General features: G+C 39.5%; 1 protein-coding gene across 1 annotated transcript in view; it reads left to right on the top strand.

Moving 5' to 3' along the window:
• The window catches only part of GRID2 (glutamate ionotropic receptor delta type subunit 2), a 1,042,513-nt gene extending 1,020,248 nt beyond the window's left edge, over nucleotides 1-22,265 (top strand). The window contains exons 15-16 of the mRNA XM_034772953.1: nucleotides 16,384-16,624; nucleotides 21,385-22,265. Of these exons, the coding sequence (XP_034628844.1) occupies nucleotides 16,384-16,624; nucleotides 21,385-21,807 (664 nt within the window). The 3' untranslated portion in view covers nucleotides 21,808-22,265. The remainder of the gene's footprint in view (nucleotides 1-16,383; nucleotides 16,625-21,384) is intronic.
• Nucleotides 22,266-25,259: the final 2,994 nt, after the last annotated feature.

Here is a 25,259-nt window from a genome sequence, read left to right as displayed (position 1 = left end):
GAAATCTGACCTGGATGGACCAAGTCTCAGGGAAAGTAGTTAATTTTCAATGCTCACTCAGTTGTTGGCCTCTGTACTTAGACTTCTAACTAAGGGACCACTTATGGTAATGGCTTTATTTGATGTATATGTATCCACTAGAAGTTTGACTGAGACGGCCCACCCATTTCACACAGAACATTAGACTCCCTCAGAAAGTAGCAATTTTGAACAATATCAACCGAGGCTAGATTTGAAAGGGTTATCCGTGAAAATGAAAGGCTCCATATTGTACAACCAATCCCCTGAGCCATCCAGTCCTTCCTAGAAGTGCATTAAATAGCTGAGTCTGGATTGTACTGTATTGCATTGTTGCAGATACTGAGAGTCTCAATTACTTTTATACAATGCAACAGAGGGTCCTGTGGCACCTTTGAGACTAACAGAAGTATTGGGAGCATAAGCTTTCGTGGGTAAGAACCTCACTTCTTCAGATGCAAGTAATGGAAATCTCTAGAGGCAGGTATATATCAGTGTGGAGATAACGAGGTTAGTTCAATCAGGGAGGGTGAGGTGCTCTGCTAGCAGTTGAGGTGTGAACACCAAGGGAGGAGAAACTGTTTCTGTAGTTGGATAGCCATTCACAGTCTTTGTTTAATCCTGATCTGATGGTGTCAAATTTGCAAATGAACTGGAGCTCAGCAGTTTCTCTTTGGAGTCTGGTCCTGAAGTTTTTTTGCTGTAAGATGGCAACCTTTACATCTGCTATTGTGTGGCCAGGGAGGTTGAAGTGTTCTCCTACAGGTTTTTGTATATTGCCATTCCTGATATCTGACTTGTGTCCATTTATCCTCTTGCGTAGTGACTGTCCAGTTTGGCCAATGTACATAGCAGAGGGGCATTGCTGGCATATGATGGCATATATAACATTAGTGGACGTGCAGGTGAATGAGCCGGTGATGTTGTAGCTGATCTGGTTAGGTCCAGTGATGGTGTTGCTGGTGTAGATATGTGGGCAGAGTTGGCATCGAGGTTTGTTGCATGGGTTGGTTCCTGAGTTAGAGTTGTTATGGTGCGGTGCGTGGTTGCTGGTGAGAATATGCTTAAGGTTGGCAGGTTGTCTGGCAGGTTTTATACAATGATTATTCATTAAGATTTAGAAAGGGCCAAAACAATTGATTATGCAAAGTTTGGAAGATAAAAATATGGGTTAGCTTCCCACAGCTCTTATATACATAGAGATTCCTTTTGTAACAGAATAGAGACTCAGTCCTTCTGCAGATTATCAGGATTGAATAGCACTCAGTTTTTATCAAGCCACTTCTGTTATTGAAATCTACAGTAATATCATCCAGTGAGTAAACATTTTGATGCTTAAAGTTCTTACTCCTATTGTACAAAGAAGTTCACGGCGCTTCAGAAGAGGCACAGCAGTGGAATAAGATATTAGTTATTAATTTTTAACTGCAAGTAGTTAGCAGTGTTTCAGTGCCATTTTTATTCATCTTTGTTATACTTTTTGTAGCTTTATTGATGGATTGGTGTATTGATCATTTTTCATCTTTTAGACAGCAGTGGTCAAAAAAGGTTTGGTCTTCTGATGACTACAGCATCTGGAATATTGTTATAAGTATCATTAAAATGAGAGACCCTAAAAGCACACGAGAAACAACTACAGTTTACCACAAATTCCTTTATTAACAAATTCACTAAGCAGATAAACAATCCCACAAACACTAAAATACAATAACAGAGAGAAAGAGAGAGAGAGAGCAAAGCGTTTAGCCCTATGAATGTGTCATCACTTACATTTCATATCTCCTGCTCAGGTACCCTGGAGTTTTACTAGTTTTCCTCCTCAGGATCATCTTCACCCACAGTTGTCATTCTGGGATTTCCTTATTCGTTCCCACCCAACACACAGAACAGCCAACACCTTTTATCTTGAGTTACGCTTACACCTACTAAGGCTCATACCGATGCATAAGGCTGTTTACCTCTTTCTTGCACTTCCAAATGCTATGAATTTTATGGTGCCCCATTTCTCATAGGCTACCTCCTTAGTTCCCCTTACTCTCATTAACATAGCAATTTGAGGTTATTACAGAATCCCTTGAAATGCTTCTATCAGGCATTTTGTGGTATGAACTGGTACATTGCAGCCTATTATCCAGTCTATTGCTGCACAGTTTCCAGAACATCAGCACTTATACACATCTTTTGCAGTAATCTTACACTTTACTGGTACAGGGTTATCTCTCGATCAAGGCTATATGTTCTCTTACTTATATACCACACACACGCCAATAATACATACCTCTAGTTATATATCCTGTGGTGTAATCCTATTTATGCTTTACCACTTAAACCTACAACTCAAATCTAATCTATTACTCATACATAATTACATAGTTATATTGTATATAATTAGCTACATGTTAATAGTCACATGAGTGCATTGAAAGAGAGTGTATCCTTTAAAAATGCATTGGAAAGTTCGCAAAAAGAAGAACAGGAGTACTTGTGGCACCTTAGAGACTAACAAATTTATTAGAGCATAAGCTTTCGTGGACTACAGCCCACTTCTTCGGGTGCATATAGAATGGAACATATATTGAGGAGATATATATACACACATACCGAGAGCATAAACAGGTGGGAGTTGTCTTACCAACTCTGAGAGGCCAATTAATTAAGAGAAAAAAAACTTTTGAAGTGATAATCAAGTTATATCTCCTCAATATATGTTCCATTCTATATGCATCCGAAGAAGTGGGCTGTAGTCCACGAAAGCTTATGCTCTAATAAATTTGTTAGTCTCTAAGGTGCCACAAGTACTCCTGTTCTTCTTTTTGCGGATACAGACTAACACGGCTGTTACTCTGAAACCTGTCATTGGAAAGTTCCTTTGTCTAAATTCTGTAGAATCCTCCCTACACAGGGTAGGCAGTGTGGCATGTTAAAGTGAATAGATACATTATCTGAGGTAATAGATAAGTCTCATTAAGAAGATGGAATAGACTAATTCCTAGCAAATCTCCCCATGCATGAGAAAAACTTAAATTGTAAAGTGAAGAAGTAACACATCAATTATCCCTTATGCATAGACTTGGTTTGGTATGCCAAGCAGGCAGTCTTGCTGCCACATTATACTACATAATGTTTTCTTTTATCATTTCCATTTACATCCAGGGCAAGTCAAAGAGTCTGAATACATGTCAAGGCTAGCGGTAGCAAACGTTATAATCCTACATTTCTCTCAGGTGAGCTTGGCTGATATGCCCTGGAAACAAAAGTGTTCAGGACCAGCATTAGGCCAACGCTGATGCCCTCTCACAGTGCAGTCCCTTTGTTACTCATTCATCTCTCATCTCGCACCTATTGTATGATGTATGTTTGTATGCTGACTGTACAGTGTGGATAGGATTTTGCTAACTACAAGAGCACTCAATGAAAGGAATTCAGTTTCTAATGAATATTTGAATTCCTTTTTGGAGCCTATAACAATAGACTATGTTGCTTACCCAAAACAGCAGCATTATTACATTGTACATCACAGGTTTTCTCATTAATTTTCTAGACAGTTTTTAAGGGGCCTTGGGGCGTAGTACATAAAAGATTAGCTTCTTTACTCAGGTTTCAGGCAGAAGCTTGGAGAAGTGCTCTTATTAAACTGCATGGGTTTGATTTTCCTCTGCCTCTATTTTTTTTTTTTTTTTTTTTTTGTCTTCGTGCTTGGAAAAACAAATCAAATTGTAGAAATGGATTTTGAGGCAGTAAGGATTCTAACAGAATTCCTTGAATTCATAAACTTTCCTTGTTAGAAGGGTCCTGGGGGTAGATTTGGACATGAGTGTTTGGGTTGGTGTAAATCTAGCCAAGTTTGAAAGCGGATTAGTTTACTGTGTTCATGTTCAAAATAAGCCATTTTGAAAGTCTTAATTCAAAACCTTCCATTGTTGTATGCAGTGTTGTAGCCATGTTGGTCCCAGGATATTAGAGACAAAAGGTAGGTGGGGTAGTATCTTCTACTGAACCAACTTCTGGTGGTTAGAGAGACCAGTTTTGGAGCTTACACAGAACTCTTCTTCAGGTCTAAAAAATGTAGTCAGAGTGTCGCAGCTAAATACAAGGTGGAACAGATTATGCTAAACAATCTGTTAACTACTTATGCTAAACAATCTGTTCTGCCTTGTATTTAGCTGTGACACTCTGACTACATTTTTTAGACCTGAAGAAGAGCTCTGTGTAAGCTCCAAAATTGGTGTCTCTAACAACCAGAAGTTGGTTCACCTTGTCTCTTCACTTCAAAACCCATAGACATACAAGAAGTGAGCTGGTATTCATCTGGGCAGCTCCCATTGACTTTAATGTGAGCCATGGAGTTAAAACCCCTTGTGATGCTTTTAAAATGGTAAGTGTCAGACATAGAAATGTATTAATATGATTTGATCTTTGGAATGTTTATCCACTTATTTCCCCATATTTTTGGAATGTTGTCTACTTCCCACAGATTTTTCCATGTTTGTGCTGTCTCTTTATTTAGTTTCTTTTTAAACAACTGGACAAACAGGTTGCTGAAAAACCTATGGGAGAAATAGCCATCTTATATTCATATTGTTGTTGTTGTTATTATTTTTTATTATTATTTTTGCATACGTGTAGCTGTAGAATATGTATCTCATATATCAAATACATGTGTACAGTCCTAATTTTGAGGTTGCAGACTAAGCTAATGAAGCTGATAAGCTCATGAGGTTTGCTGCCACTGCTCTGTATTTTGTTTCCAAAAATGCGAGCCTGGATAGTTTTGTATAAGAATGAGGCTTTGCACTGCCTGAAGCATGACTCCAAGCAAAGATGATTATTTCCAGATTCTCACACTAAAATGAAAGATTTTTTTTCTCCACCCTATAACCCAAATATCACACTATGCTCCAGGATGACACCGACATTTTAAAGGATCACTAAAACTGTTCTCTTTCCAATTGCAATTATACCCTCTGTCTCCGTGGGAGGCATTGTCTATTCCTTTTTTAGCTCTCTTGCATCTTTCTAGCTTGCTTTCATTACACTTGTTATCTCTCCATTTGCAGACCAACTTTCATATTATGAAAGATCATGTCTGCCATTTCTGTAATGAGTGTTTGACTTTTACAGCTAGCATAAACATATCAAAATGAAAGTTCACTAGTCACCACAACTCTTAAGCTCCATTCTGTTGCTAATTTGATTTTGCAAGCAATTGCTTCTCAGTGAGTGGAGGATGATTTTGCACACTCTTTCCATAGAAGGTCAGCTTCTGTGAACTCCTCATTTATTGATCTTTTTCATATGACATTAGGAGATGGCCTAGAACAGATTAACTAGAGCTTACTCCTTATGTTCCAGTTTAACTTTTCCAATATGAACAGTGTCTGAATAGAGTATGCAATGTAATGATTTAAGAGAGAGAGAAATAGTAAATTGCTACTAATAACTGTAATTTTTAAAAAACAGTTAAATCCATACATGCTCACCAACAAATGGAGTCCTAAAAACAAACAGTGAAGCAACTTGGTCTAAAGCATCTGTAGACCTGTTTGTCTGGTTCATTGCCAATACTGATTCCTAGAGTAATAGATAATTGGTGTGTGACACTGTAGACAACATTGTTTAGGGTGGGATTTCTGAAAAGGCGTCTAAGGAGTACCCTGTGACCGAAAGAGCCCATTTAATACTTTTAACTCTTATATACTACAAGCATCCTTTGCTGTTCTTACACATGGAACACTAACATCTCCTTTACAGCCTAACACATAGGGTTGGATTTTCAAGTGTGCTCACTGTTGGCCTATCCTCCCTTTGAAGTGAATGGCAAAACTCCCACTGACTTCAATAGCAGCAGAGTTAGACCAGCATGGAGTGCTTTAGAAAATTCCACACATAGCCTACAGTAAGGATAGCAGTATTTTTTAAACCTTAGTTTCATTCTACACTGAACGGTAATTGTATTTAAATGGTAACACGGAGCTCCATAAATGTTATGTGTGGTGTTGATTCTTCATCAAATTTACTCAGTTTATGAATAAAAGAGATGGGTTTTTCTAACTGCCAGTCCTGAAATTGCAACCCGGGATCTGAGAGTCAAGCTGGATTCTTTCCTTCACATGCATCATTACCAGTAATAAAGATACTGGCAGGCCAAATTGTGGCCTCGGATTATGCTTGTGTAATCATATTGTCTCCATATTATGCCCTGAGTGAAACTTGTGTCATCTCTTTAACATTTAATATTGCATAGGTGTCACTTTAGAAAATAGTTTTGACACAGTGGGGTTATCTGGATAATTCAAGGACATAATTTGGCCTCTGTTATCTTTTTTTAATGGTGATGATGCATGAGAACCTCACTGACCTTTGGTTCCCAAAGTTGAGTTTGTGGGGCTGGCAGTCCTAGAAAGACTATCTCCGTTTCTAAACTAAGCAAACTATATATAGATTCAGCAACATGGAATCCCGCTTTACTGTCTATTTAGAGTACAACCATACCTAGATGTCCTGATTCTCCATTCACCCATATTTTACATCAGTGTAATGCCACTGACTTTGATGGAATTACTTTGATTTGCACTGGTAAAAGTGAGAAGGGACTCAGTCCCTAAGTGTTCATCTGATATGTATGGTCCTGTATTACTGTAAATTTTTTAGCTAACTTTCTAAGTGAATCTGGAATACCACATAAAGAATAATTGTGATGCTAGTAGAGTGTGGAAACCTGATCTACCTTTCCTTAAAGCTAAGCCAAATCAGAAAACATTTATTTGTTTTGGTACCATTAGTTATATATTGTAAGTGACTTACCATAACTAATTCATTTGATATTTACTATAATAGCACTGAGCTTAATGAACTCATGATATTTATGTAGCTCTCTTGGGAATATCAGTAGGTGTTTCGTTGTCATTTAGGATTTGTAAAAGGATACTAATACTTCTCTCCTTATTTTCCTCTGGGCTGGAAATAGAGATAAATGCAAGGTTAAAGGCTGATTAGGTTCAGTTGAACACTTTCCTTATTAAAAGTATGCAGGAGAACTTGAAAGACTTCTTTTTTCTTTTAATCTAACTCTCAGAATTGTAGCACGCATCAGAACCATGCAGCCAGTGTAAAACTGTTCTAGAACACTATCTGGTGTTTAATGTAATAATAAATATAATTCGTGCCTCATTTTATTAATGTGGATGCCACCTTATTATAGATTTACATTATGTATTTATCTGTTTTAGGAGGAAAAAAAATCTAGGGCCAGATCCTCCTCTGACACAACTCAATGTAGCTAATTTACAAGAAGTGAGGATCCATTTGCCCAGTGTTATATACTCTGAGGCCGATTACTTATTGCTGAGCAAAACAGAAGGGCAATGAAGTTATTTGTTTTATAACACAAGTTTGATAAGAACCCTTTATTTTTAATTCTGAACAATAAGGTCCATATTTTATTGTTTCGTTTTTCTATCCAAGTCAGAGAATGAGATGTTTGTTCTCAGTTTTGTGGGTCAAATCCTCCAGGGCACCAGGGCTACACTTAGTCATCCTTCTCTTCCTCCTGATTCTGCCACCTTCCTGTGCTCCAGGATTGGGGAACAAGTTAGAGCAGCCTAAGAGTTGCTCTACATTGTTGTTCAAGCACACATTGCTTTGGTCACACCACTTACCCCGGAGGGGAATGGAGTTCAGAAAGGATGGCATAGCACTGGCTATGAATTCCCTCACACCTAGGGAATCCTCAGCTTCCCCCTTACAGCAGCTGTCACAATTCAGGGGCAAACTGTACCTGTGATCTCTCCCTCCAAGTGTCAGGGCTCAATCTGCCATTTTTCCAGCATGCAACTCCACAGTTCACCCCAGTTTAGACTGGATCATGAAGCTACAACACCTATTCCCACCATCCAGTCATGGCAACAGGGTGATCAATGCACCCCTCAGATGACAGATTGCAACATCTTTACCTCTCTTTGAATAGAACCCCATAGCTCTACCCTTCTGACTGGATTCTGGGGTGGCACCCCCCCGTTTTCAACTGTATTACCATGACAGGCCCAACTGTAAGAAAGTTTCCTCTGTGAGCCTGTGATCAGCAGTTAATTAAAGCGACTCAAAAAGACTTATTCCAAACAAACAGTGTGTGCCCAAAGGTACTGACTGTCTTTACTTATCTGGTCTCATCCAAACGTTTTCCTTTCCTTGCAAGTTTTAGTAGTTTCCATTTAGTTCAGCTACCTTCACCTCTGGTCTGAGAGAGACATAAGATAAGAACAGCCATAGTAGGTCAGATCAATGGTACAGCTATCCCAGTATCCTATCTTCCAACAGTGTTTGATGCCAGGTGCTTCAGAGGGAATGAACAGAATAGGCTCTCATCAAGCGAACCATCCCCTGTCATCCACTCTCTGCTTTTGGCAATCAGAGGCTAGGTACACCCAGAGCATGGGGTTGCATCCTTGGCTATCTTGGCTAATAGCCATTGATGGACCTATCCTTCATGAATGTATGTAGTTCATTTTTAAACTCCATTATAATTCTGGCCTTCGCAACATTGCCTGGCAATGAATTCCATAGGTTGACTGTGCATTGTGTGAAAAAGTACTTCTTTTGTTTGTTTTTAAACCCGCTGTCTGTTAATTTCATTGGGTGACCTCGGTTCTTGTGTTATGTGAAGAAGTAAATAACACTTCCTTATTCACTTTCTCCACACAAGTCACCATTTTATAGACCTCTAACATATCCCCTGTTAGTCATCTCTTTTTTTGAGATTGAAAAGTCCCAGTCTTTTTAATCTCTCCTCACACGGAAGCTGTTTCATAACCTCAATCATTTTTGTTGCCCTTTTCTGTGCCTTTTCCAATTCTAATATATCTTTTTGTGAGATAGGGGTGACCAGAACTGCATGCAGTATTCAAGGTGAGGGCCTACCGTGAATTTATATAGTGGCATTACATTTTCTGTCTTCTTATCTATCCCTTTCCTAATGGTTCCTAACATTGTTAGCTTTTTTGACTGCCACTGCACATTGAGCAGATGTTTTCAGAGAAGTATCCACAGTGACGCCAAGATCTTTCTTGAGTGGTAACAGCTAATTTAGACCCCATCAGACTCTGCACTTCTCCCTCTGAGTTCTTGTCCACTCTGACTTTCTTCCTGTCTGGGCCAGGGTCTTAAATGGTTTAGTGCCCTCTTGATCTTAGGCTTAGGCCTGGAAGAAATTAACCTCTTAGCCTAGTTGGAGCCAGGCAGGTGGGCATTTCCCAATTAAATAGCTCCCCCACTGTTTTCTTAAGGACCCTGGGTATTCTATTTGGAGGTACCTTATCTTTGTCATTGTTTTGTTTCCTATTCGTTTTCCCCCTAACAGCCTCCTTTGATTTAACTCCGTGCAATCAGGCAGGATAATTTCTAACAGGTAACTGAATGCATGTGATATTCATAAAAAATAATACAGATAACTCCATCATTCTTCACAGCAGCTTTAAGCCACTCCTGGGTGGCTAAAGCAGTACAAAGGGGAGTTACCATGGGCAAATGTCTGGCGAATGAGGACATTTGTGGTCACTCAGAAGGTTCAGGTAGTTGATGGTGTCACATCACTTTTTGTCATGGAACAAAAATGACCAAATAAATTTTATCACAGCGTAGCATGATTGCTATCTGAGTTCCGACTGGTTGAAAGTATCTACTATTATTATCTTTCCATCTAGGTATTGATATGGTCCTCACTGTAGTAAGTAAAAGACTCACAGTTGTTAACAATTGTAGCTTTACAATGCCCCTGTGGGGTAGGGAAGTGGTGTTATCCACATTTTACAAATGGGGACCTGAAGTCCATCAAGAGTAGTGGCCAGATTGCATAAAAGCACTCCCAATCAACGCCCGATTCTCATAAGAACTTAGCTACATTTCAATTGCCAAAATAAGTGCTGAGCTTTTTTTGGGGGGGGGGAGGGGAGGGGGGAAATCTGGTACCAATTGCCGCTCCTCAGTTCTTGAAAATGTGTCCCCTTGTGACTTGCCCAAGGTCATACATGAAGTCTGTGGTGGAGCTGGGAACTGAACACGGATCTTGAGTTCTAGTATCTTAAGCATAAGACCATTATTTTCCTCATTATGCTAAGCAGCTAATGCTCTATTAATCTAAAGCTCTACCATCCCTGCTGCACATGGGTAAAGATTTTCATAATGTTAATTTGGAGTCTAGGAGCAACCTGAGTTCTAGCACTTGCTCACGGCTTTTGTTTGCAGTGAAAAGAAGCATTCAGCAGAAGTATTTCCTCCAGTTAACATGTCTTGGTACACAAGAGGCTGGCATTCAGTATCGCATGCCATCTCAAACCATCTAGGAAAATAGCTCCTGACCCCACTGTAAATGTACCGTTACGTCTCTTTCTAGATTTAGTCATCTATAACGCAGAAGGAACAAATGCAAAAGCGAGAGCTGAAAATAGCACTCTCCCAGTTGCTTTGATTGTTGTAATAATACTTTGTAATCCTAATATCATCTTGTCTTTGGGGATCTCAAAGCAGTAATTATGTCTTCCAACAAATCTGTAAGGTACATAGTATTACTGGGAACCTGCTTCTGTTCCCATTGTCTTCAGTTGGAGAATGGTTGGGCTCTGTAGTAATCTTAAAGAATGGTACACTGAAGTACAGAGAGGTTTAAAGGAGGGTAGCAGAGTGGGAAACAGTCACCTCTCCTACATGCTTGCTCTAATCACTAGATTTCACTCCCTGCCCAATAAAATTTCTGATGTAGCATTAGGTGCAATAAAGCCAGGGTAATACAGAAACAAAAGAATTCAATATATACGTTATATATATTTTGGGGGTAGTTTTTACATCATTACTTTGAAAAATGTTAGAATACAGCTTACCTGCTAAAGAAAAATATTTTAAGATCCAGAGTCTATCAATAACCAAGTTTTAAAGGTCATGTTTTTCAGTCAAGCAAGATTACTGCAGTTCAAGTTTCCAGACTTTGTCTTTAATGCCAAGCTTTCTAATATTGTAACACATCAGGACAGATGAAAATCATGCAGCCTACCTATAGACTTCCAACTATACCTATAGACTTCTGGCTAGTGTTGGTTCATTGTAATATTATTCTACTCTGACACTGCAGTATCCACAGAGCAAAGTACTAATGGAAAAGTTCACTTGTAAACAGTTTGATGCTGTTTCAGAAGCCCAAAGTCAACCATAGTGGACATCATATTTTCATGTTCATTGAGGAAGTGTATTTAGTCTATTATAACTCATTATTAAATATAAAAATCAAACATTAAAATTATTAAAATCCATGCTTACAGCCTGGAATTATTAGTATAGTTCATATGCTCAGAACAGTAATTGCAGCAGAAGTGTGTAATTTTGTGCACAGACTGCCATCTTGTGGAATGTTTGCACACCACAAAATCATATTGGTGCCTATAGGTTCAATATAAGATCCTTACTAGCTTCCAGGGGATTCCAATTAAAGAACATTTTTCACTTTCAAAAATCTCTAAAGTAATAATTCCAGAGCTACAGAAATGTTTGGCAATATTCACAAATCTCATAACGTAGTGGCTATTCTTTTGGGTCCAAATCTTGATTCTGTTGGAGTCAATGACAAAGTACCCACTGAGTCCAGTAGGACCAGGATCTGGCCTTTTGTCTTTATCAAGTTAATACATTTGATCAAGTTACCATTGATGCTCCAATAATTTCCCTTGATGTATATCCATTTCAACTGCAATTTTACATTAATTTTTAATGAGCTTTCTTCATTGCTACACCTGCTGTATAAAGTTGTATAATTAGTATTCCTAGTTTTTGCTTACTTTTTTTTATTTTCTTAAAACTATTAACCTTATACATGATTGCTCATCAATTAAAATCATTACTAGGGATACAATTAGGAATGAACTGCTGTCTTACAGAACAAGCTAAAGTTTGATATTTGTTGCAAATTTCTATTGTTTAAAAAGATGTCTTGTATAATCAGGAATTATACTGACAAATGGAAAATAATTTAATTAATGAGAATAGCACATTCATTCCAGATGTTTGTCTATTACCGACTGAATAAAAGGAAGAAAATAGCATTGCTCAGGGCTTAGAGCTGCCATTGAGAAAAAAAACAGTCAGCCCCCATACTGTTTTTCCATTACTGGTTTATGTATCTGGCATATAGTAATTCACAAAGATAAAAATATAAAGGCCAAAATGATGGAACTTAGATGCTGAAAGTTAGACCCCTAAATCCATGTATAGGGACCTATATAGAAGTGATCTGATTGTCAGAGATGCTGACTATATTTTGACTAACATGCCCAAACAAATGCTAACCAGATGCTGAATGCAAGTACAGTGAGAACTAAAATCATGGACAACTGTGGCCCCAACCCTGATGTGCCACTCTAGCAGCGCATAAGGGCTATAAATGTAACACAGCTGTCTGGGAGAGAATTCCCTCACTGCAGGAGCAGCATAGGGCTGATGTATGCAGTCCTCTCCCCTTCAAAGCTCCTGGTATGGATGTGTCAAGACAGGAAATAGTGTCTCCTAGTATTAAGCAGGACAGAGATTCTTGGCTGCTCCAGGCAGCCATACCCCATAGGTAGACCAGGGATAAGACTGCTAACTCAGAATCCAGACCAGCAAACATGGCTTAAAGCCACAATTGACCTCCCTCTCCCAAGCTACACCTTCGGAGTTGGGCCCCTAGAGAAACAGCACAGAATGTGTCCCACTGCTGTATCATTAAACATAAAGGAATATAAACAAGGTAATTCTTGTATCTCCGGAGCTACCTGGGCTGATTTCTAGTTGGAAATTCCTCTGTTGCCTCAGGGCCCTGAAAAGAGACAAACCCCTTTTCCTAAAACTCTGGGACTCATTAATCTGGGTTGGACCTCCAGAGTGACTACTTCAGGTGCACAGAGACATTAACTCACTGCTCAGGAAAATGCTCCTACGTTGGACTCTGAAAACTCAATCTAGAGTCATTGCTGAGATTTAACACCCCCCAGAAAAGAAAATAACCAGACCATTGACTGGCTTGTTGAGATTTCCTACTACTAGTTCCAGGGAAAGGCACATAGTTATAGGTCCACTTTTGGAAGACACTGAAGGACTTGTATATGCTGAAACAAAGTTTCAGTAACTTCATTGGCATGATAAAGTACATGGCATTGGCATGTTGAAAAAAATCAAAATAATCTGCATATGGGACACATTGTAAAGCACGGCTAAATTAAACTAGTGATGCTCCCTAGGGCTACCCAGAGTTGTGAGGCCCCATCTCCACCACCAGCCTTTAGGATGAGGAAAACAACAAAGAGTCTGGTGGCACCTTAAAGACTAACAGATTTATTTGGGCATAAGCTTTCGTGAGTAAAAACCTCACTTCTTCGGATGCATAGAGTGAAAGCAGGATGAGGAAGTGTTGTCTGTCTGTCATGAATCAGTCCCAGAAACCACAAGCCTCTGACAGCACAAGCACTACCTTCCAGGCCTCTGCAGTCCTTGCTCTCGCTCTCTACAGGTTAGCTATAGCCACACACCAACCCACAAGTCCTCGGAGCGTTCCCCGTAGCGTCCATCCCCTTATCCATGAACGCTTGCAGAAGGAGCAGTACACACCAACTTGTAAGATTCAGCTCAAGATCACTACTTAGCACAGCACTTTTTATATATAGTGAAAAGTTTATTAACAAAGATAAATTCAAGTGATGGTAAGTAAAGCTATTGGGAACAACTGGTTACATATAACACAAAATCATACCGCACTTGCTAGAGTCTAAAGCTTCTTTAGATAGATCAACTTGTTAAGTTATCTCACCCTAAGGTCTCTTCTGCATTTCGGCCAACCCTAGCTGAGACCCCTCTTTCATTAAGCAAACGTGCTGTCCATTTACTTCCAAGGTGAAGGATGCCAGGTTGTCGTCTTAGTCCTACAAATATACTAGCACAAACCTGTAAACAGCCAGACCAGATGAACGTTTCTTGTTTGATGGAAAACCTGTTTTTCACTTTTGCTGGCGACCAGTCCCTAGACACAGATTTTAAGAACTGTGATACAGTAAAGCCAGAGGGCAGCAAGAAAGTGATAGATGGGAGATACATAAGCCCAAGGATGATCAGAGCCTTATTCCCTGGGGACTGAGGAGAGGTTACTACAGGTTAATTAGAGCACCTGGAGCCAATTAAGGCCCTGCCAGAGACCTAATAAAAACCCCAGCTCTCCTTCCCCAGGGAGGGGGAAGGAGAGCTGACTGTAGTTTGCAGGAGTACTGTTGTTAACCAGAGGATCAGAGTACCAGGGGAAGGGAAACCCTGCTCGAGCAGAGGGACTCCCCAGGCAGAGAGGACTGAGAGAAACCCTGCCCGAGAGGGTGGAAAGCCCGTGAAGCTGATGGGGCTGGGACCCGGAGTAGAGGATGGGCCGGGTCCCTTCCCCGCTCCCTTTCTCTTTCCCATCAGGGCACTAATGGAGCTCTCAATGCCCAAGAATAGGGGTAAAAGGCAGCACATGACCCATCACATGAAGGAAAAGCACGGGACCCACCATAATGGCGCCAGCCATCTGCCACAGAACATAATTTTCAGTGTATATATGTAACTCCTTGCACAATATCCATACATGCGTTTTGTGATGATATTGATGACCATTGTGGCACTGGCTTTGATTTACGACACCCTTTCATGAACTAGAATGTACATACCAGACCCAAGAGATCCCTATAACCCCTATGCACCCCGTCTGTGCCCCATGCCAGTTAGCACTAAGAAGTTTCTGGGTCACATCATACGATGTCCATTTGTTTTATTGTATTATTAGAGGCTTCAGTTGGACTGTTGTGCACAGAGCATTTGCAGAATTAGGCCTATATGTTTTTTCTTTTTGATTTTGTACTAAAAAAAAAAAAAATCTTACTTGATGTAATGCCTGGTTTTGAATGAGAAAGTTCCAGCACTTTGCATGTGTGTATGTGCTTTGTTTTTTGCATAGTGTTTTTCAAATGACTATGCAACTGATTGGTTTTCCTGCTGACATTACTAAGGAACACAGATCATTTGTGTGAGGGGGGAAAATTCCATTTTCTTTTATCAGTTTTTAAAAATGTAATTACTGAATTATTTATTTTGGTTAATTAAAGGTTCATTTGGATCAATAAACACACAAAAGAGCCTCTCAAAATAAATGTCTCCCCTTTCAACCCACATCTCTCCTTCCATGGAAGGCCTGGCAAAATATATGGGCCTTGTAACTTAACCAATAAATCCATGGTCTTTCAGAGCAGGGGTCTCAAACACGTGGCCCATGGGGTTATTTCCTGCAGCCCACCAAGCTCCCTACCCCACCCCCCGTTCCCTATCCACCCCACCCCCAAGCACGCCACATCCCCACTACTCCGCCTACCTCCCAGCGCTTTCCCGCCACCAAACAGCTGTTTGGCAGTGCTTAGGACTTTCGAGGAGGGAGGAGCTGGGACGCGGCATGCTCAGGGGAGGAGGCGGAGAAGAGGTGGAGCCGGGGCGGGGAATGGGTTGGAATAGGGGCAGGGAGGGGGCAGAGTTCGGGCGGGGACTTTGGGGAAGGGATTGGAATGGGGGCAGGGAAGGCGTGGGAAGAGAGTGGGCAGAGGTGGGGCCTCATGGAAGGTTTCAGTGATGCGGCCCTCGGACCAATGTACTAGTCCTCATGTGGCCCTTGTCATGATTTGAGTTTGAGATCCCTGTTTTAAAGCAAGGGTGGGAGAAAAGACCCTTGCTTGAAAGTCCCCTGCCACCAGCCACTTCCCATTTAACGGGAGTGGAGGTATGTGAACTCAAGAGCCTTAACTGATTACAGCTGCCACACTCTTGCTCAGGGAGGAGAGGCTCTCACTAAGGCAATGTGGACCCAAACTGCTAAGAACGGTCTTAAGTGGAATATTAAATGAATCTTCCAAACTAACTTTCCCTTTTTGAGTTAAATTTGCCAGGGCACAGTCTGGCAATGTCCTTGCTTTGCAAAGCAAATTGTTTCTTTTCAAACTAATAAAGCCCAAAATATTATTCTGTACGTAACAAGCCCAAATTAGAGAAATTGGTTAGCAAGAAAAAAATATATACTATTCTGTATTTGAAATGCAATTAGAAATACACATAACTTCCACTGAGGGTAATTAAAAGAAGAAAAATAAATACAGGGGGTGGGCACCATGCCCAGTATTCCAGCCAAGAAACTTCCTCTTCTGGCTTATTAGTCATCCCTTTTGAACTCATCTGTTTTGCCATCCACATGCATGGGATAGAATAGTGGTATGGTCACGTTCTCAACCACTTCTATGCTTTCAGTTGTTATTGACATAACCGGTTATTCTGTACTTTCTTCCCAAGGATTTTAGAACTTCAGCAAAATGGAGACATGGATATACTGAAGCATAAGTGGTGGCCAAAGAATGGTCAGTGTGACCTATACTCATCAGTGGATACCAAACAGAAAGGAGGTGCCCTGGACATAAAGAGCTTTGCAGGGGTGTTTTGTATCCTGGCTGCTGGGATTGTCCTCTCCTGTTTCATTGCAATGCTGGAAACATGGTGGAATAAAAGGAAAGGCTCCCGGGTTCCATCAAAAGAGGTATAGAACCCTTTAATTTATTGTGGAATATCTTCATGCTGTCTGCATACTGTTGTCTTGAATTTATAGCACTAAAGGGGGAAGGAAAACATAAGTTCTGAAATAATTCCATAGTTTTCTGATTTGTAAGATGAGCAAGGTCACTGAAAACCTGTATCGTGAAATCTGACTCTCCTTTTTAAAAGAGCCAAAAAGAAATGAAAAAAGAAAATAAATACTATATATTGGTGTTGTGTGACAGGGAACTGGTCTCAATGGAACACAACAATTAGTAGTAGAATACTATGTTAGTAATACATCAGTAATTAGTACATTATGCCTGCTATTGTGGATCAGCTCCAGGTTTTGCCAATGAGTTTGAAAGGTCTCTTTCACTCCGGCATTCAAAACATGCCCCCCAAATGCAATAGCTCAGACTTCCAAAAACAGGTTACCAAAGCTAAACTCCTAAATCCATATTTAGGCTCCTAAATGAACTTGGTATGATTTTTGGAGGTGCAGAGGACCTGCATTCCTATTTGCTTCTGTTCTCAATATCTACCTGAAGTCAATGGCAGCTGAGGGTGCTCAGCCCTTTGGAAAACCAGGCCAGATTTTTTAGAAACCTGAAAATGGACACCCATTTTTTAACATCTTGGTCAGGGAATTCTAAAATGCCGAGAACTATAGACAACTGATTTTAGTGGGAGATGTGCCATTTTATAGCAGTCCAGGATGCTTGACAAGTTACAGTGCATCACCACCAATTACACTTTTTCTATCTACATAGCCATAGACACCTGTTGTAGGATATTGCTTTGAGTTTGTGTGTGATGGTTTTGCCATTATCTGCAATTTCCCCAGTATTGTGCCTGCCAATCTTATGCTGTATAATCAGACAGAAATAATTACACTCACTAATTACAGCATTGATCTTTGAATTTTTAAAACCTTTTGCTTACTGTTTCATTTCTGAGATTTTTTTTTTAAACTTCTGGCAAGTACTGTTGTTAAAAAGGAAAACTCTCTCTTCTCTTTAACCTGGGTTCCTCTGAAACAGGAAACTCTCAGTTAAAACCAGTAAATGATCATTTGGTATATTTTACTATTTAAGCACTTCGCCCGAACTTTCAGAAACTTCACATTGATACTTATTTTGTGTATGTGTGTGTATTTCAAATTAATAGAAGTCAGGAAATTCAAAGTTATCATTGCCTCAGCTGCTATAAGTTGGCCTCCTTGTACTTTTTAATATTGTTTACTGGCTTGCTCTTAAATTTATGTCTTAAAATTGATGTGAAAAGCTTGACTCAAAACTAAAATAAGTATGAAAACAAGAGCTGAATGTCCCCATTATCCCATCTATGGGGATCATTCAAAGAATTACATCTTAACTAACATTCTGAACATTCATTTTAGCTTCCATGAAATCCATTGGCTCTTCCAGGCCACTAGTCCAGAATTAGGGGTCATGTCGGAACAGTTTGTGGTCAGCAAGCCAGCTCTTTTTCCTGATGGCTGCCATCTTGTGCTCCAGAATCCAAGCATTTATACTGAAAAATAATTGTCCTATGGTTGCGAAAATAACCTGCCAGTCGTGAACCAGAAGTAACCGATTCAATGATGTCTGCCTGAGTCTACAGACGCCTTTAAACAAAAGTTCTGAGAGAAGACTGAACTCTCCCCATTAATCTGAATGGGATATTGACTCTAAAGCCTGATGATAATTTAAATGTGAACACTGCTGAATATTTCACTACTCATCAAAACACACAAGAGAGAAAAAGGAATGATCATATTATGCACAATCTTACTGTGAGTGACGTCTCTTCTTGGTGTATTGAGTGTGCAAAGCTTCGGTTGTGGGCAGAGCCAGGAAGAATACCACTTACTTATTTTTTCCAGTCTTATAACAGAAGAATCAGCAGCAATATTGGAGAGACCTTTAGAGGCTCAGCTAAGTCACAGGTAGAGCTGTGTGAAATCTTTTGACCGAAACGTTTTTGGTGAAAAATGCAGATTCAGCAACACTGAGATATTTTACAAATTAACTGCATCTAATAGTTCCAGTTAAAAAAAAATTAACCTTGACATTTTCAAAATGAAACATTTTGATATTTTGGTTCAAAATAACTTTTCATTTCAAAATTTCCCTTAATTTTATTTTAAAAGTCAAAAATGTTCAAAGATGGTAAACAGCAAAACAAAATGTTTCAATTTTTTTAAATGAAATGTTCCAATCAACCTGAAAAGAAATTTTTCTTTTTGAATCACCAAAAAATTTGAAAGATGTTATTCGGGGTTCAATCCAAAACAATTTTTTTCAATTTATTAGAATTGGCAGCAGACCAAAAAAATTCATTATTCACCTAGTTCAAGTTGCAATATTTCCTCAGTGATGTAATTTTAAACATTTGCTTGATTGCTATTTAAAATTTTAGTAGTATAAAAGTTATTTTATAAATTTGAAAATTAGAAAAAAGGAGGAGACTTAAAACAGTGCTACAGTAGCAAAAACATGATTTATGCACTGTGACTGAGCCTCTGAGTATTTATCTGGACTCTCCATGGCCTTTGTTACCATAGCACGTGAGCACCTCCCAATTATTTAAGAACAAACAATCTTTCTCCATCTTCTTCCTTGGCCTATAGGAGAAATAGTTTGATTAGTATAGTTGGTTTTGGTTTTGTTTCAGTGGGTGTGGTGTATGTCTATGGATGGGTCTGTGCATGCATAAATTATAGAGGGAAATTCAATCCCACATTTAGTTGTCTCAGTAGTGAGGTCTGTACCTTTTTATCTCTTAGGGGAGTGAGTTCCATAGGCTTAGGCTGCAGGGCAAGCTCTGGGACCCTCCCACCTCACCAAGTCCTAGAGCCCGGTCTCCAGCCCGAGCTTGGAAGTCTACACTGCAGTTAAACAGTCCCTTAGCCCAAGCCCTGTGAGCCTGAGTCAGCTGGCATGGGCCAGCTGCGGGTATCTAATTGCAGTGTAGACACACCCTGAGAGTCTCACAACTGTCACGGTAGGTCCTGGTCAAAGAAGGAAAAGTGGTCTCTCAAGTACCAAGGACCATGAATAATAGAACGCAGACCTTGAACTGGACTCAGTATTCAGTACAGAGAGATTTGGTGACCTGAGTTGCTAAGCAGATGGGCTGTCACATGTTGTACTATGTGGATCTTTTTCAGGGGGCGTGGGTTCATTCCTAGACACAGTGATCTAAACCTCACTGACATCAACTGGAGTCTTTCCATTGATTCAATGACCTTTGAATCACACCTACAATGAGTTGCAGTAATCAAGCCTGCAAGCCTGCACCACTATGGCCCGTGCTGTTGTTATTTCTGGTATCTCTGACATCTTAGAATTATGCATTGTGATACTTCTCTATTTGGTCTGGAAGAGTCAGTAGATTTCATGGAAACTAAAGTGAATTTTGAGAAGGTTAGTTAAAACTTCATTCTGTGATGAATAAGCCCCACAACCTGATTAGTGGGGACATTCCTTGCATGTTTCTGAGTTATGCTTTGCAGTTCAGTATTAATATATATGTGGCCTACAGCTGATGTACAGTTACTTTGGGGCCCATGGCTTTGTACCTTTTTATTTTTGTGCATTTAAAATCTCTGCTATAACACTGGCATAAGATTTTTTTAATTGAAGTCCTTTGGGGAGTTTAAGGAAGAAAAAGGGCAAGTATAGGAGGGTGTGGTCACACACCAAAATAAGTACAATGGACCTCATTCTCCTTTTACCTGCACCAGTGTGATTCCACTGGAGTCAGTGGAGTTGCTCCACTGTAACTAGGAGAATCAAACCCACTGTTGGCATTACAATTAAAAATCATCTTGTGTATCCTCTTCTGGTACATTGCAAATGAGCCACCAGTACCTCTCCCCCTCCCCCGCCCCCCCCGAAATGGTTTGGAAGTTCAGCTGTATTCTATTTCAGCTAATAAATAGAAAAATCAATCTGAGCCCAGCCAGAATTAAGGCTGATGAAGAGGATATTCCAATTCTTCAAAGGCTCCCATGTGAAGCTCACATTTAGTTATCAGTATGAAGCTCAAGAAAAGCTGGTATCGCCCCAGTCATCTGAGTTTACACTTCATCTTCATTATATAAAGCTGATTGTTATCAAACTGTCATTAATCTAAATCACAAATACCCTGGCTCTAAATGTGTACTTTCATGATAAGCATCTATTTGTAGCACCTACAGCTTAGTACTTAAGATGCTGGGTTTGAAAATAGATGAATTATAAGGTTAGAGAGCACCTGTTTTCCTTCTAATCCAGTCAGCATCAGTCAGTTGGAAAGATTTACCATTGATGTTTATACCTGACCTCAGCTGTTGTAAATTAGCCCAAAGCAGGGGTGGCAGGTATCCTAGGCTGGGGGAGACTGTGCCTCCCCAAATAGCCTAGGTTCCCTCCTGCAGTTCCCAGCGCTCTGCAATGGCCAAAGCTGGCCAGCCTGCCTCCCACAGGGACTCACGGAGGCTGGCGCTGGGCCGGGCCCCGTGGTGGGGGTGCTCTGGGGTCCTGCGGGGAAGGGGGCAAAAGGAGAGGAGGAGGGGTGGAGCCTCGGGCACAAGGGGAAGGGTCAGGGATTAGCCCACCCCAACGGCTGGGTCACCGGCTGCCCATGGCACAAAGTTTTAGTTAAAGTTAGACTACGTTTTAGTCACGTTGCCTGGGCAGTTCAGGTTCCACTGTAAAGATTCAGTCCAGCAAAAAGTGGCAACAATAAATGGCCCGACTTCTTTTTCTTTTCCAGGATGACAAGGAAATTGACCTGGAACATCTTCATAGACGTGTTAACAGCCTCTGCACAGATGACGACAGTCCCCATAAACAGTTTTCCACCTCATCAATTGATCTGACCCCACTGGACATTGACACTTTGCCCACACGCCAAGCACTGGAGCAAATCAGTGACTTCAGGAACACTCATATCACTACAACAACCTTCATACCAGAACAGATCCAGACTCTTAGCCGTACGCTGTCGGCTAAAGCCGCTTCTGGTTTCTCCTTTGGCAACATGCCTGAGCACCGAACTGGCCCTTTTAGGCACAGGGCACCTAACGGGGGCTTTTTCAGAAGTCCTATCAAAACAATGTCATCTATCCCATACCAACCAACTCCTACTCTGGGGCTCAATATCGGTAATGACCCAGACCGAGGCACCTCCATATGAGCTTCAGACCAAGTTTCTTCATTGTTTCTTTTTAGGACTCCCTTTGCAAGGAGCAGCTGTAATATTATGGGACTAACATGGATGTAACTTTTTAAAAAAAAAATCAGGATTCTTAGTAACAACTCACTATTTCTCTTTCTGTCCCCTGCTTTCTCTGTCTCCTCCTCTCTCTTCTCGTCACCTGTTTCTTTAAAAAAAAAAAAAAAGAAATCCCACTAGTTTTATATTAGTACACTTTTCATATACTTTAAGTATAGGAAATGTGCACTGAATATGCATAAAAGATAGAGGGTTATTTCACAGAAGGGCGTTTGTATCTCCCCTCTTTCTCCATGTTTTATATAATTGCAATAACTTCAGTCCTTTACATTTGTTCTGCTGCATCCATTCAGTGCTCCGCTGCTGTTGTGTGTCCTTTTAACTGTGGACCAAAGGCAAACCCTGCAGTAAAAGAAAAAGAAAAAAAAAAAAAGGAAAAAACAAAAACAAAAACATTCAGGCCACATAATATGAGAATGCAATTTTGTAGGATTACAAAAAGCCATTATTATGCCAGTAAAGACTACAGTTAAATCTACTTTTGCACTGCAACAGTGCATATGACCTTTATGTGATTGTACAGTGTTAAAAGTTTTTCTTATGTACAGTAAACTGTATCATATGGCAGAAGTCTCTGTTGTGTTAAATAAATTAGTATCACATAAATATATATACATAAGTATGTGTATATATATCTATAAAATGGCAGCCGTTGCTATTGCAATTCATTTAATAAAGCTTTAGTAAAAATGTGTTGTATACAGAAAAGCTATACAGTGCAGGGGGTCTTTTTGTTTAGAAAAGAGATTGGCTTTAATATTATTCTGACTTGCATTGTTTGCCAACAGAGCTTATTTTATACTTTTTTATTAGAACATCCGGGTTAATTTAATGTTTCTACCCAGATGTAACTCATTTGATTAGGTTTTGCATTAGCTAGTCAGCAGTGTATAAGGCTAAACTTGGTAATTTTACTTTTAATTAATTTAACTAATGGAAAACTCTCTTAGGTAAACCACATCCATGGATAACTAATACAGCTCTAGAGAAGTTTAAATGTAGATCATAGAAGGTTAAGAAATTCTTTTCCAAATCAGTATCATCAATCAATACAATAATGGTGTTACTGGGACAAAAAACCCTTGAGAAATATTGATGTGGCCTTAAATAAAGTTATATATTATCCTAAGAAAAAAATTGATCGAGCTATTATTTTAACCCTTACTATATTCATTTATATTTAGAGGAGCTGTGTAATTTTTATATTACTGCCAACTGTATAGAACGATGAAAGAACAGCAATGAGAGCAAAAACAGTGCCTGCTTTGGCACAAGCTTCTTAAAGTTACACTCTTATCTGTTAGAAATGTAGAATGAGCTTTTAGTTTGTAATCCTTAAAACCAGAAATGTCATTAAGTAGAAAACAAGCAACTTATCCCATGTTGAGTTCTTTGTTTTTATTATTTTGTTTTTTTTACGCAACCATACACTTATGTTAACCTAACTCATTCTATGGCTAGAACTGATATAGGAATCAGCCTATGTGATTTGCTTTAGGAGAAATTAAAAGGTATATTCTTCAGCTCTATTCTATTTTGATGCTAATTCTGTTCTGGAGGAGCATCTTGTACTGTCAATGTTTTTGTACTAAATCTTCAAATATTGTCTACTGTGTAAGGCAGAACAATTTCTTATCATGCAAACGGCCATTTTGTTTCCAGGGTAGCAAGTGTCTAAAAGCATGCACAACTTGTTTCCCCTTGTAACATTCATGAACTCATACACAACTCTGATTTAAAAAAAAAAAAAAAAAACAACAAAAAAAGAAATTTCTTTACAAGCTATGTAGGGACATACCAGATGTTGCAGTGATTTTAGCTATAAACAAACTGTTAACCATGTACACTATTTAAAATAGGCCTATTTTGATGTGTTGCCTATTATACAAATACACAACACTTTTTGGAGGCCTCAGTTACAAGTGGCAGAGCTTTCTGTGTATAATTTGTCTAAATAATTTGTCTAATAAAATTGTTTTCTAAACTTGCTTTTCCTTCTATTTGTCCTAAATAACATGGAAATGTCAAACTGTGTCTGCATTCTTCAATTTAAGGTGTGCATTATTTAACATTTATATTGTGGTAACCCATAGAAGCCAAGAAGGTGGAGGTCCCATTGTGCCTATGAGATTCTATGCTGTGCCTTGGCCCATTGGGAGGGAGGACTAAGGTGGCTTTAAGCAGTCCTGGCGTAATTCAGACAGCCTTGGGGGGGGGTCTCTAATTTATGGCAGCAGAGCTGCCCAAAATCTTTACAGAACTATATTCTGAGGCCCTGCCTCAGCACACCCCTTATCCGCCATACCTGCTATGCCAGGGCTTTTATGGAGACCTTCAAAAAGCAGCCTGTGACTGTCTTCTTCAGTTCCATCACTGAGGAAATTCTCTCCTGCCTGGATCCAGAACTTTATAGAACTTCTTTAGCCCCTTTACGTGGTGTAAAGCGCTGGAGCAGGAATGAGTCTCACCTTTGGTGTTGTATTTGAATATGTAAGACGTACTGGGGGGAAAAAATAGCAAACATCCTTTAAAGCAAGAACTGTAAGTATTAGAGCCTATGCCTCTTATCATATCTCCTGTAGAATTCCCATGGAAATTAGTGTGAGATTGACAGGGGATCAAGTCAAGTTTAGACCTAAACTGCATTCTCCCCAAATTCTCAGGTACATTCAGAAGCACTCAGTATCTGACCTAACTCAATCTCAGCCTATAAGTTCTAGAAACTTTTGATACATGGCCTATTTTGTTCTATTGATTTATTTTTATAGGATCAGATTCTGCCCCCTTATTTAAAATGAAATCATAACTTACTCTGTGGGTAGCCATATGCCTATGTCCTCATGAGTACCGGTGGCAGAATATGCCCCTTATTTAATTACAGTATTCTCAATCTTTATTCATTTGGGTTGTGTATTTTCATTACTATCTTAAACTAATGGCCAAATTGATATTAATTCCTTTAGTATTTACTTTAATATCAATCATGATGTAGTCACTTAGGGCATCCAAATTAATACCAAGTTTTCTATTGGATTGTTCACAACACTTCAGCTTTCATTAACTAAACCATGATTTTAAAGTGTTGCTAGCGTTTCATACATTGACTCAGCCAGCATTAATGATATATGGGACAGGGTGTTTTAGTTTTCAAATAAATGTCATGCTATCCCAACTCATTGCTTATATCACTAAAAAATTCCACCTTCTGAGAATTTCAAAAGCTAAGGTTTGATTTAAAGCCCTGTAAAAGAGAAAACTGATTTGGTGAAAGTTACTTAATGCTTTTCTTTTAAAACACAACTAAGAGATAAGTTACATAGCTCCATCTAAAAGAAAAGCAATGGGTAAACTGA

Source organism: Trachemys scripta, chromosome 5 (genome assembly GCF_013100865.1).
Source record: "Trachemys scripta elegans isolate TJP31775 chromosome 5, CAS_Tse_1.0, whole genome shotgun sequence".
Lineage (NCBI taxonomy): Eukaryota > Metazoa > Chordata > Testudines > Emydidae > Trachemys > Trachemys scripta.
This window is presented reverse-complemented; position numbering and strand designations above follow the sequence as displayed.